Source organism: Brachyhypopomus gauderio, chromosome 10 (genome assembly GCF_052324685.1).
Source record: "Brachyhypopomus gauderio isolate BG-103 chromosome 10, BGAUD_0.2, whole genome shotgun sequence".
In the NCBI taxonomy this organism is placed as follows: domain Eukaryota; kingdom Metazoa; phylum Chordata; class Actinopteri; order Gymnotiformes; family Hypopomidae; genus Brachyhypopomus; species Brachyhypopomus gauderio.
In genome coordinates, this window is record NC_135220.1 from 19,903,818 (window position 1) to 19,918,208 (window position 14,391).

Genomic DNA, 14,391 nt, shown 5'->3' on the forward strand with positions numbered 1-14,391 from the left:
GCTGTGTCCTTCATTGTGAATCATTTGTCCATCCATCCATCTATCCATCCATCTTCCCCCACTTATCCAGGGACTTATTGCAGGGACAGCAGCTTAAGGAGAGGCCTAGGCCTCCCTCTCCTTCATTCCCAGAACTGATATAATCTTTCCATCATGTCCTGGGTCTTCGCTGCGGTCTCCTCCCAATTGAACATGCCCGGAACACCTCACCAGGTCGGTGTCCAGGAGGCATATGGACCAGATGCCTGAAGCCCCTCAGCTGGATCCTCTCTATGGGGAGCAGCAGTGGCTCTTCTCCAAGCCTCTCCTGGATGACCGAACTCCTCACCCTATCTCTAAGAGAGAGCCCAGAAACCCAGACACCAAGAAACTAACAGAGGTGTCAATTCCAGGTTCAGAAAGTAAAAGTCCTCACCAGGATTTTGCTCAAGCTTGCTAGATTTTCTAATTAGTGCAATCCAGGTAAAATTAGTGGAATCAACACAATCCAGGAAGCCTGAGCAAAAGCCTGGTGAGGACTTTTACTTTCTGAAACTGGAATTGACACCTCTGAAAACTAATTTCCACCAATTGTGTCCACAATCTAATTATTTTGTTCACTACTTTGGGCTTGTGTAAACTTGTGTAAACTTGTGAACGACCACCCTCTCCTCACTCGTGAACAAGATCCCAAGATACTTGAGCTCCTCCACATGAGTCAAGGGCTCTTTCTTCACTGAAGAGGGCATTATACACATTTCCGACTGATTCCTTTGTATGCTCTGATAGAACCACAAAGAAGTCAGTGGTTGAAATTAATTCGTACCACTGTACCTGTGTGCAGTTCGATAGTGGATTTTCACATCACTTACTCCTGAAGGATGGAGCAGTTCCAATATTGCATGGCCCAACATAAGAATCGGGTGCACAACTTGCAAGTATGTGTCATCATTGGTGGATATGTGATGTTTAAACCAAACAAGGTAGTTACTACAAGTGTTCAGTTGTGGAGCTTTTAGCTGTGGTTAAGCCATAGACCCAGAGCTCTTCTCAGCTAATTTGAATTTAGTGAGATCAGCCGCAGGCTCACATTTATTTAAAATTGTGTAGAAGTATGTCAATTGGTGTTCAATATTCATTCAATATTTGTAGTGCTGGATTTATGATTACAAGTTCTAATATTATGATTGCAATCTGCATTCTTGTTTTGTTGTGTTTGTTCCTCTGGTGGGCGTGGCCCATTAGGGGGTTCACCATCTGAGGGTCGTTTGTCTGATCATATACATCTTCTCTATTTACCAGTTAACTGCTGGTTATTGTTTGCTTGATTTGGATTACATCATGAGTTTTTGAGTGGTTGCAATTTTATCCATTAAAGCTCTACTTTCTATGTGACTGGCATGACATTTTCCATGTGACTGGCATCCTGGAAAGCACCGGACACTGTCATAATGACTTCTAAGGCAATGTTTACCTAGTTTTTACTAATAAACGTTTGATAATACATTATAATTAATAAACCAATGACAAATAATCATCATTTTCAAGGACAGTTTGGCGGCTGCCAGATGGGCAGAACATGCAAGGGCTGAACCACTCTGGTGGTGGACCAATCAAAACAGAGTGGATAACGTGATGAAAAAGGAGGTGGGGCTTAAAGAGCATTAACAGAGTTTTTCAAACAGAGGGCAAAAATATACAGTATCAGAAAAATGTGTTTTAGAAACAATCTATTCAAGTAGGCCAAAAAAAGAAGAATGCTTTTTTTGCAGAATGCTCAAAGTAGTAAAGATGTAAAGGTAAAAATGACAGGTTAAAAAACAGACAGGTCTTTATATTATATTTTTATCAAATTTGGAATGTTTTCTTTTATGTTATGTTTTATTTATGTTTATGTCTCTGCTCAGGTTCTACGTGGCATGAGGTAGAGGCCTGCATTCTATCACAGATCTCCCAACGTTGGACTCACGCACCCTGTCTTATAAAATCTTAAAAGCCAGTGGTGGCAGGGCGATTACAGACACGGTGACATAAGCAAGCCTGTTCATTTCCTCTTTCTGAAAGAGGAGTGCACTGGGGGTGTGACGTGTATCCAATAGCACTCTTTCACCCTCACCATCCCCCTCCACACGCACGTCCAGCTCTCTGTCGCCCATCACACCACAGCAGCAGAAGGGACGGGGATTTAGAGCCATGAGCACACACACACACACACACACACACACACACACACACACACACACACACGTTTGCATGCACATACAACATTACACACTACTTGCTGTAGATTATCACAGGCACACAGAAATGCATGTGTGTCTACCCAGGACTATAGAGATGGGTGTGGCCTGTGATACGAGCAGTGAGCAGCATCAGCTGTTTAAACAGAACCTCCGATCTTCAGTTTCCTCCGTGGTCTTGCTCATAGGGATTTGTGATGTCTCGGTAAAACAAAACATTCTACCAAAAATTTTAGGAATAAAATAACATTATGGTTCATTTTAAAGAAGATTTTGTAATTATATAGATTAAAAAGGATGCTGTACCAAAAGAGGGAGTCTAAGAGAATTGGGACTGAAATAAGAATACAAAAGACCAGACCATTGCAAGTACCAACAAATAGCCAACAACAGCTTTTTGTCTTGTATGGCAGTTGTGTTGCTAAATACAGGACCATAGGAAGCAGAATCTAAGTACTTTACTTCCCTACACCTGATAAATCTCCGCTAAGGAGCCCTTCATGGGTGAGCCATGCATTTGGACAGGAAAAACAGCAGCCATAACCTGCAGGAGGGGGATCCCGTGCTGGGCGAAGTGGAGAAGGAGAGACACAGTTCTGCAGATATCCTAATGTAACAGCAAAGATAATTACACCATTTTGTTTTTAACAACACTGCAAAATAGCCTAAACCAAGAAACCACAGTAGCACTGAATAAAACCATGTAAACAAACAACCAAACAAACAAATAAATAAATTGTATTGGTTGAAAACTCTGTCTTTATTTGAGAGAGCCACTAGGTGAGTTCTGCTACAGTCTGCTTCCCTCTGGGATAGTTGCAACAGCAGGCCATTAGCGCTGGTGACCCGAGAGACAGGAAACCTCTATTCACTAATGCCTCGGCATCTGGGAGGATCAACAGGACTACATTTTTTTCTTTCACACACAAATTCCACAGCATTTCCCATTACTTCTGCTGGGAATTGCAGGAACGGCATAAGACAATGAAGACAAAAAATCACAGGAGCTGTGGCACCAGCCTGGTGCACTGAGCACAACGATCTTATAAAAACAGTGAACTGGATCGGTGGGCAGAGGGATGAAAGGCACGACAGTTAACTACATTTTTCATACGTTTGTTTGGTATTAAACCTATATAGATGAATAATTCAGGTTTAAAATATCTTAAAGGTTGTACAGGGCACTACAGGACTAACCAACCAGTGGTGTGCCATATGGGTTCTCTTCATTATTGACACCTGTTCATTTTTGGATTAAATTGAAATGTGCATCCAGGAGCTGATGTTTTGCATTGGATTCCTGATGAACAATGAGAGAGTGATAGTTGTACTATACTGATCGCTGCAGTCCCTCTGCACAGACTGTTCCATGCCTGTGTGAAATTCTTATGATGTATGTGTGTGCCAAAATTTGTGTGAGGCAGTTCTGTTAGTTCTGATGTCCAGGGGTTTAGGCATGGGCCTTCAAGGCTTAATTTCTGAGTGTTTCTATACCACCAAGAATTATTTTGCATCTCAGGTTTATTAAAACCAAATTATGCTGCAGGACATAGACCCGAATTACTACATGCCACCCCACCCCCCCACCACAACCACACACACACACACACACACACACACACACACACACACACACACACACACACACACACACACACACACACACACACACACACACACACACACACACAGCCCTGGTGATGTCTGTGGTTTATCATTCTGATATCTGTTCACCTTCAAAGCAAAAAGCACTCTGCTTTTTGTGTGTGTCCTCTGTTCTGAACTCCATATGTTCCTCTGAACTTCTCAGTTTCTCATTCTATACATTTCTTCTCAGTTTATGCATTTTCTCAGCTTTTAGTCTTTAAGTAGGAATATTCATAGGAATATACAGGAAGCTCACTTACATTAGCTACTGGGCAGATTAATTAAAAAACTAAGGAAAAACATAGCTACTCAACAGGAAAATATAAAAATCCATTATGCCCACAATCAAATCCTGACATAATTAATTTCCTTGCACCCGAAGCAGGTCACACGTACTGTTTAGCTTGAGGACAACTGTGCCACTGAGAGAGGTGTGGAGAGGGTGTGAAGTGCCCCGGGTGTAGTTTACAAAGCTAAGCAAACATTGGATTACATGGAAACAAAAGAGGCAACTGCCAGCCACAGAGGCAAGGTTGGCAGGCCTGTTTACCTTCAGCCATAAAAACAGGCATAAGGCCAGCACAGCAGCCTGCTGGCCTGATCCTGTGTTTGTCCAGGACATGGAACACAGCAACATCCGAGTTCTTGTCTGCTGTGGCAATTTCTTGTAATGACTATGCTAAATGAAACATTGGATCAAACAAACTATAAATCACTAAGCAATAAGCACTATGGAATGAAAGCTGATGACTTCAGTGCCATAGTTTGAATTTGAAATAAAACTTTAGCTGTGTTGTTAACAAGTATTTTAAGGGTAGTTGAGTAGTAGCACAAGGTCCTTTCTTCCTTTTTACTTTCTTACCTGCTCTCACCAGGCTTTTCATGAGTTGTGACAAGTGTTATAGCACAGAGACAATTGCTGATCTGAGACACAGGACTAGAATTCTCATGCAATGTGGACCACGACATAACCTGGACTATGGGAAATCCTGTCAACCATAGGCCTATCAAACTGTATCCATCAAACTAAAGAGTTTATCCTAGCAGGTCTACAGAAAGGTCAAGTCTTATATTAAGATGTATCATAGATAAAAGAGGAGTAACTGAATAAATAAGTTTAGACACTGTAAAAATATTGAACTTACCTGGTGGACCCTGAAGTTTGGCTTTCTTTACTAAAATAATGGAAAGAAAGGAGAGAGAGAGGGCGGGAGGTTAGAATGTAAAATAAATGACAAAAATAAGCCAATATAATACATCCAGCAGTTTCAATAAACAAAACTGAGATTGCAACTTTTCAGACTAGGTACTAGACAGTCTAATGGTGTTTTTTGACCTCATTCATTAACCCTGCCGCCTTCTTCTCAGAGGCTTCCAGTACTGAAACTCCCGACTGCAGCCATGCTAACCTCTGTTTGCAAAACTACTGCTGCTTTGGGCTTGTGGAGCATATTAACTACATCACAAAACAAAAGTGAGACACTAAAAATAATCATTTTCATTTATATAGCATATTCCAATATCAAAAATTTCAGAATGCTTTCAATAGAGCAAAAAACTACGGTATTTTACATGATAAAGTACCTTAATTAAACATTTTACAAAGATAAATCTTATGTATATACAGTATAAAGAAGATTCCAGTTGAGTAACTGGAGATATTAAAAATTGTACTAAAGTACTAAAAATTTCCAGAGAAGCAGGACGTTTCGGGACTTGCTTCACACTACTTCGCACAGGTGATGAAGGACCTTTGACCTCTGTTCAAAACATCCTGTTTCTCAGGAAACTTTGTGTACTTTACTGCAATTTTTTAATCTCTGCCTCTCTCTCTCATACTGCCTGGCTAAATGATGTGTTTCAGCTGGCAACAAGTGATTTAACACTAACTGATGCATCAAGTAGAGAAAACATCTAAGAAGATTGCTGAAACTACTAAAATTGGTATAAGAGCTGTCCAATGCATTATTAAAAAGTGGAAGGACAGTGGAGAAACATCATCTTCGAGGAAGGAATGTGGTCTGAAAAAAATCGTGAATGATCGTGATTGGTGATCAATTACATTTGATGAAATCAAATCATAGAAAAACAACAGTAGAACTCAGGGAAATGTTAGTGAAAGTTAGAGCATTTCCACATGTGACGGGAACTCAAGGGATTTGCACTAAACAGCTGTGCAGCCTTAAGACAACAACATATCAGTGAGAGTAAAATCTAAATTGTTTTTTTTTTTTGGTGGTGGTGGCGTGTTATGTTTCTTGTGTTAGTTATGGTGGTTCTGGTGGGTTGCTTGGTCATGTGTGGTTGTTTCGATTTTGAGCAGTTTATGCACTTCCCTACATGTCTACATGCCTAAATGCATTGAGTTTCTGCCATGTGATTGGTTGATTTGACATTTGCGTTAATGAGCGGTTGGACATGTGTATATATATAGGTCCTCTACCAGAGACCTGGGAATGTGTGCCTCTATTATTATTATTGCTCATTGTTAATGAGGTACGCAATTAGCATTAAGGTCCTTGCCTAAGGGACCACATTGGGAATGTGCTCACTCTTGGTGGGATTCAGTCCCATAGGCTCCTGTACCAACATCAGTGGTGTTATCCATTGAGCTACATAAAAACTTTTTTTTTCAGATTCAAACAGTTTAAAATATTATTTTCTATTTATAACAAAATTATTTAAAACAGATTTCAGATTTCCTCGAAGCAAATGTTATCTTAATATTTTTAGAAGTGCACAAATGAAAAAAATAAGCTGCTTTTGTACACACACGATGACTGTTAGGGGATTCAGTGTGGATTTAGAGATTATCATAGCCAGCATTCGGACAGCAGCTGGAGGAATCCAGCAGGTAGATGAGAGTACAACATGACTAGCACCCATCACTGGATTATACTTAAACACAGCCAACAGCAGTCAACAGGACTGAATGTATATTTTTCATCATTTTAGAGGCATTTCAATCTAATGGTCTAATTTGATTGTAAGACAAATATAAATAGTGATAGTCGTCTTCTAGATGTAGATCGGCACTCTTCTAGATGGAGATCTCAAGTGTTGTTCCTGGGATCTGTTAGAGCCACTCCTCCAGTTTAGACATCACCACATCTATCACCAAAGTCCTTTTCTGCTGTTTGCCCATCACCACAATGTCCGATTGGTTAGCCATTACCATTTTATCAGTTTGTATCTGGATGTCCCACAGGATTTTTTCTTGGTTGTTCTCCATCACTTTCTGGTTGGGGAGTGTCCCACTTGTCACTTCCAGCCCATACTCAGCTCAGGTGTTTCTGTATATTACACCAGCCACTTTGTTGTGCTGTTCCATGTACAGTACTATACTGCCTGCTGTCTTCTTGCACCCTGCTGTTAAGAGCTGGATCATTTCAGGGGCATCTTTGCACAGCCTGCGTCTGGATAGATGCAGCCTCTATTGATCTTGTGTTCAGAGCTTGTTCCTGTGCTGCCATGATTAGCGCCTCTGTGCTGTCTTTCAGCCCAGCCTTTTCCAGCCAGCAGTAGGATTTATCCATATCAGCCACTTCCATGATTTTCCAGCGTTATATGCTGTGCAGAGGTTTATACACCCATGATGGCACTGGTTTCAACTCTCTGAGACATGTGTAGAACAGCTGTGGGGACAGGGCATCCCCTTGGAAAATCCCACACTTGATGGTGAATTGTGCCATTGGCTTGAAGTTGGCCTCAAATGTTGTCTTGCACAGCCCCACTGAAGTCTCTGTGAGTCTTGTTGATATACAGCCTTAAGCATTCGAGTATCCATATCCATGTATGGGCCATTGAATCATAGGATTCATTTAGTTCAGAAATTTATTCCTTCACCCTGTGAGAATTTCTTTAAGCTTGTGTTTAACAAAGCCTACTCACATTTCATTGTTTTGATACCTCCACTGTTGTTTAAAAATGTAGGAAAATATCCAAAATAAACAAAGAGTAGGTGTGTCTAAGCTTTTGACTGGTAGTGTATGTACACTTACTTAAACGCATACTGTACTTCCGAACACTCTATATACTCTGAACACTATTCCAAAGTTTAGGATCTTAGAAAAACATCCTCCTCTACCTTGGAAGTGACGCTGAATGTTAACAGATGAAAAAACTGGCAAAACAGATGGTAAAAACTGATGTAGTGGATACATTGGACAGTAGGAGGAAAGTAAGGCACTATCAAAGGCCAAGAAGAATAGTTCACTCTTTTGTTGTTTGTTTGTTTTTCATTGTATGCCTCATCATAGTCATCTTATAGCAGGGCTGTACAGCTAGAGTGCAAATTTGGACACCAAACATATTTTATTTAGAGAGATATTAAAAACTAATGAAATACACAGTTTACTGAGAAACAGGACGTTTCAGACAGAGGTCCTTCATTAAGTATTCAAGCAAAGTGCAGAATTAGTAGGAGGAGGAACCAGTTAGTATGTGAAAAGGTAGATGTTTAAATCAGAACATTCACTGCATGGGGTTCTAAAGTTCCAAGAGTGCAGATCAGTTCTTTATCTTTGGACTTCCATAGCAACAACTGGCAACGGTGTTCAACAAACAGATCAGCAAGCCATCTCTTGGTTAAAGCTGAGTTTCTCTAGAAACTTTGTGAACTTCAGTATAATTTTGAACATCTCTACAGTTCAGTGAAGTTACTTATGTGGAATCATTTTGGATTACATAGTAAAGGAAAATAAACAATCTAGGGCCTGAACAATATAAAATGCTGCCTAGCCTAAGTATAGTCCTAACCTGTATATTAAAGGCTGGATGAGGGTGAGTTTTAATTTAGCTTAGTAGTACAGTAACAGCTGTTCTGGCTGAATATGGCTTAGACAGCTAATGCACCAGCTCAGTCACATCTGATCACTTTGAAGTCTAAGATACAAATCAGCACAAGACGAGCCAATGTAAAGTAACAAGCTTACTTGCTTATGCGAGGACATGCAAATTACAACAAAACCATCAGCAGGATGCAGACCAAAAAAAGGCACTCATGATGGAAAACAGGAATTAGGCACGCTGCAAACTTTTCCCTGGTAACTTAAGGCCCTGAGGACTCCTCCTAATGTTGCAGTTCGCTGCAGGATAATCATGGAACAGGCTTATCTTTTAGGTTAGATTCGATTCTGGTTGCCTCAGAAACCCTAATGACATGTTGACTTTCTTGTTTTTTGCTTAGATATTAAATGTTTGAATCCTCTCTCAGAAGATAGCTTAGTCCTGTACACGTGGCACTTGGTGTGAGAAATGGGTCATCATTTACACTGTGAATCAGAGGCCATAAGCAGGCAGTCAAAGCCTTCAGAATGTAGCTGGACTTTCCAAGCCGCTGGACTGGAAATCTCTAGTGTAGATGAGTCCTACTTAACTTGTGGACTAAACTCATTTCACAGGAAAAGCAGGCCAGGACTGTATATTCTGGTTGCAGTAGAAAGAGTCACGTGACATGACGTCACGTGTTTGCTGCTGTAGTTGTTCACTAACAACCTTGTCAGATATTAATTGATAAGGTAATGCAGGATTTTTGGTCATGGAGGAAAAGGAATTTTGACTTTTTTTATTGACTTTTTGAAATTGATTTTTGAATTTTCAACTAAGTGACCCTGCTGAGACCAGTGGCAACATTCTGGTGCATTAAGTCAGTGGGGTCTGCCATGAAGATTAACAGCGCTGGTGCCTGGCTCTTAGGTCACATGACAGCCATCCTGAGAGTTGAATGTTATTCATGTGTATCATTCTCTCTGCTAAACCCTAAAGAAGAGCACTGCACAAAGTGGTGTTTCCTTACACTATCACATAAAATGAACATATTAGTGAAGGGAAAACGTCTGCAGAACTGGGATCTGGAGCTTTCCAGGACTGAAACTAGGAATCACTTTAGGCAGGCAGGAAGTGTGTAACAGGAAACAGGAAGTGGGGGTTGGTGGCTCTTGCAGTGCCTGCCAGAATTTGCTGTTTGCATTTGGCACTGTGGAGTCAGTGAGGAGAAGCCAGTGATTCAGCTGGACGACTGGACAAAGGAGCACAGCAGATGGACAGAGGATTATCGTCCCAATCTCACTGCCTCTCCCCTCTCCTCTCAATCTCCCTCCCTCTTTCTACCTCTTTCCCTTCTCTCTCCATCCACCTCGGTCACTCACTACATCCTGAGATACCTCTTAACCTAACAGAAGCTTTTTCAATTCTCAACTAAATATTAAATAATAGGAGGCATGTTTTTTTCTTCAGAAATACATTGTGGCACAAAGATCACAGCGGAGCCTCACTTTGAATATACTCTGTAATTGGTGCAATTTTTTTAAACGATGGCCTCTTTGATCCCATTCAGTATTTTTAAAACATCTTTTTTTCTAGCACATCTGTGCCAGGCTTTTCTTTGTGCCATATGTTCACACTAACTACAGCATCATTAATCATTAAAAATCATTTAAAGCAAAAGTGCTTCCACAATGCCACAATAAGACAGCTGTAACAAAGGCTATAATAGGATGTCGGCTAAAACAATTCTGATTCAGAATCCTTGCCTCACCGTGTAAGTGGTTTCATGAGCACAGATGGGCCCCACCTGTCCCTCCCAGTACAGGTGTTCAGCCTGTATCATATCATGTTGTGAGCAATTCAAAATACATCACACGGACTAATGAAAATGTCAATTCAAACATATAGTGTGTGATCTCAACAGTGCTTCTTTTCCATTGGCCTGGGGTCCTTACAGAAGACAAAGGCGGGACAGGGTGGCAGGTGAGGGCAGAGCAGTGCTGAGTTGATGTGGACTCTCTGCTCTCTTTCATACACACACACATGCACATAGTCAAACCTTTACTTTTATGAGTTTAACCTTTAGGGATTTGATCATTTTCAAATTAACCTCAGTCAATAAATGAGATGGGGGGGGGGGGGGGGGGGGGGGGGGGGGGTTGCAGCCTACTTCAGAAAATTGTAGACCAGAAATACTTAGGAAGTCATATGTAAGAAAAATCTATTTTAATCTAGTAATGTATATTGTGATATCGCCTTTGTGTTGACGAGATCTTGAAATGTAAATGAGTAAACGCATGATTGGATGTATTACTCATTCTGACCAGTCTCACGTTATTGATGAGTGGTCCATGGACTGCTGGATTAATCAAGTCATCAAGCCAGTCTAAAACCATGTCACACTAAGATTTCACTAATGTTTTACCAACCAGTTCATCAGGATTTTTTACATTTACAACATTTGGCAGATGATTTTATTTAAGAGCAACTTCAATAGTAATCAATAGGACAGTATGTGTGTCCGGGAGCATGCCCTTGGGGCTACCTGCACCATGCTCTACCTGCTGTACCAGGTGACACACATGTTTCTGGTGCAACATGTGACATTTTGTCAGCATCATGCAGCTGTGTTAAATATTCAAAACAAGTGTCAGACGAAGCTCATGATGATGGCCAAGCCTAAACTAATATTAGAAGCGTGAGAAACCTTGCATCTGGTGCACAACGTTGACGATATCATAGCGTTACAAAGGAGGAGAGTTTGGCAATACACAGAAGCAGGGATCGCTGGAATCTCATGGATGGCTGTCACTCAATATACTGACCTCTTCCAAATCTGTTACCAATACCCATTACACATTAGAACTCATGTTTGTGGAGTAAGGAAAATTGGAGAAATGTCTTCCCAGTTTGTTGGTTTTGGGGTTGGCCTAATTTTGAAGGGATCTATGCAGCATCCATATTCTGTTTTCTGCCACAGAGAGGATGATTCTCGGTAAATGCATCCACTAATTAATCTCTTTCAGTTGTGTAAACATTATTTCTTGCCTCACACTGCAACCACCCTGTGTGCTGCAGTCTCACTGGTGATTTATTTTAATTTATTTTAGTGCAGTCAATGTTACACAATTTTACTGTGAAACTTTTCCCAATTAATACATCTCCTATCTTGATATGTCTCTTGTATGTAGACCTATATATCTGTCTATGTATGTATGTATCTATCTGTCTGTCTGTCTGTCCATGCGTAGAGCATCACAGACAGAGTAGACAGTTCAGCTCAGAGTGGACAGAGAAGCAGAGCACAGACAGACGGCAGCAGAAAAGATGAGAACATGTCGAGGTCGACACAGAGATCTCACTCTCTCTCTCTCAAACACACACACACACACACACACACACACACACAGCAGCAGCACAGGGCAGACAGATGAGGGCAGGAAAGATGAAAACACATTGAGGTTGAACCAAAGAGCTCTTGCACACACACTTTGAGGTGACGGCCCTTATACCTTTACACATGGACCACACAAACCTGACCAGTGCATGCAGCAGGAAGCCTTCCTGAAACATCACACCTGTTTGGTGAGGGTGAGGTCTCTGTGCCTGGGTGCAACACCATGTGCAGACCCACACGGCTTCTTCTGTACACTAAATGTGTTCGGACTGTGTGTGCCTAAAGCCTATAAACACCACAAGTGCTGTGACAAGTTTGCCAGGTCACAGCTACTTCTATAGTCTAAAGCTCAAAGTGCTTTATTTTTTAGAATATTCTAATACTAAATATTATGTTCATTTAAAGTGAATTTTGAGTAAACATTTCATTCTTGTGATTTTTCAAAATATGAGCATCAAATTTATGGTAAATGAATATAAGCCCCAAATATCAGTAGATATCTTTGATTATTAATAATTGGTATTGGTATCAGTCCTGAAAAAAACAATTGTGAAAACAGATCATCCCTTCTCTGTTGTTCAAACATTACACTTTCTGAAATGTATTTGCACAGAAATAAGGTGTTTTTGAAAACCTGTCATCAACATATGACGACCATAATCAATCATTCTGTCTTATTAGCCAGCTCACCAGGTCTTCTCTCTGCTTAAATCAATCTGTGTAATAATAAAGGCCATATAAGCAGTGTGCTCTTTCATCCTAATGCAATACCACACCATCAAGCAGAGGCAGCTTGACACAGAGACACATCCCTGAAAATGCACTAGGACACAACCATATAGCAAGGGACTGTGGAAATGTTGACCAAATTTCTATGAATGTGTACAGGAGTAACTTCCCTTCTACACACACACACACACACACAAACACACACACACACACACACACACACACACACACACACACACACACACACACATACACACAGATCAGAGTACTCATATAGGGCACTCCATAATCTCTATAAATATTTCCATATAACATCAATGACTAAATAATAATGTATTATTACTATTATTACTGTTGTTATTATTATTATTATTATTATTATTATTATTATTATATCAGTGATAAACATTAAGTTGGATGACTTGTTGGGTATTTTATGAAATAATATAATACATACACATAACAGAAAGGTTAAATTGGCACACGGGCCTACATGGTAATGACAACAGATATGAAAAATCTTTATTAATTTAATTTAAATGAGTAATAATATATGGTGTATAGTGATAGTTCCTCTCTAATAAGTTAATACTTGTTTTGTTGAACAATAGAATTTGTGAATCTGTGTGTTTACCTCGTGACAGCAGTCAGAAAGTAACGGCATCACAATCACTGACTTAATACGTTGACTTGGAGAAACAGCTGGTACGTTGTGGTTGGTTTACACGTCAAATTACATAATTTTCAACAGTCCTTTCCGTTTCAACAAGAGGTAATACCCGACTTTATATATAGGTTTCATTATGTCAAGGGCTGTCAATCTGCCTTAAACGCGATAACTAGATTACAAAGACCTTGGTTACAGTCAGCACTCAAATGGCAGCTGGTAGTAGCTAATGTACATAGAACAGTAGGGACCTCTGCTCGCTTAACTTTCAGAAACAAATCTAAACAGTGAATAACGTATTGTATTTTGTACACGACGCGTAGACTACAATAATGACAACCTAAAAATCTACATCAATTAAGCGAAGTGAAAAACGCACCTCTGACACAGAGAAGAGACATGCCAATCTTTTCCCTCTTGAGTAAATCCTGGGTTGGTATAAATCAAAAGGCTCAGAAGAGAGCCCTTCTGTCCAGTGACATTGCAAATACTACAAGTTACTTTATTACGCGCGTAAACACGAATATATGGCAAATTACTGATGCGCGATTAAGTTACTCCAAACTATTCTACAGGTGACGCGTTCGGTGTCCGAATGTGCCATCGCCATGATAAAAGGGTAGAGGGGAGAACCCAGCGGAATGGGTTGGGGGCGGTACCGTCCAGATTGTAATGACATAACAAGTATCCACTCAACATCTATTATCCTTGAAAGGGCGGGACACCAAAGACTAATAACCAATGGAGAGCAAAGAGGCGTGATCTATCGTTGAATAAATAAGTTGATGGAACAGGTGTGACGCACGTTTTTACAGTGTAACAGTGTAAAATTGGCGGCTGAGTAAATTTGTACTCAGACAAAATTACACTGACTTTGTAACTTTATTTGTGTGGAAGGTAGTTTCATAATTTTTATATACATCTACCATTTATGATGCTACATCATAATTTTATAATAATGAGCA

General features: G+C 40.3%; 1 protein-coding gene across 3 annotated transcripts in view; it reads right to left on the minus strand.

The window, feature by feature from the left end:
- Nucleotides 1–14,047, minus strand: part of unc13bb (unc-13 homolog Bb (C. elegans)) — a 73,582-nt gene extending 59,535 nt beyond the window's left edge. For 2 of the 3 annotated variants that reach the window (XM_077020377.1, XM_077020376.1), the window contains exons 1-2: nt 13,806–14,047; nt 5,012–5,041 (exon numbers count right to left, since the gene is read on the minus strand). In XM_077020377.1, coding sequence (XP_076876492.1) covers nt 5,012–5,041; nt 13,806–13,827 — 52 coding nt within the window. In that variant the 5' untranslated portion in view covers nt 13,828–14,047. The remainder of the gene's footprint in view (nt 1–5,011; nt 5,042–13,805) is intronic. The other variant, XM_077020378.1, reaches the window with a different exon arrangement.
- Nucleotides 14,048–14,391: the final 344 nt, after the last annotated feature.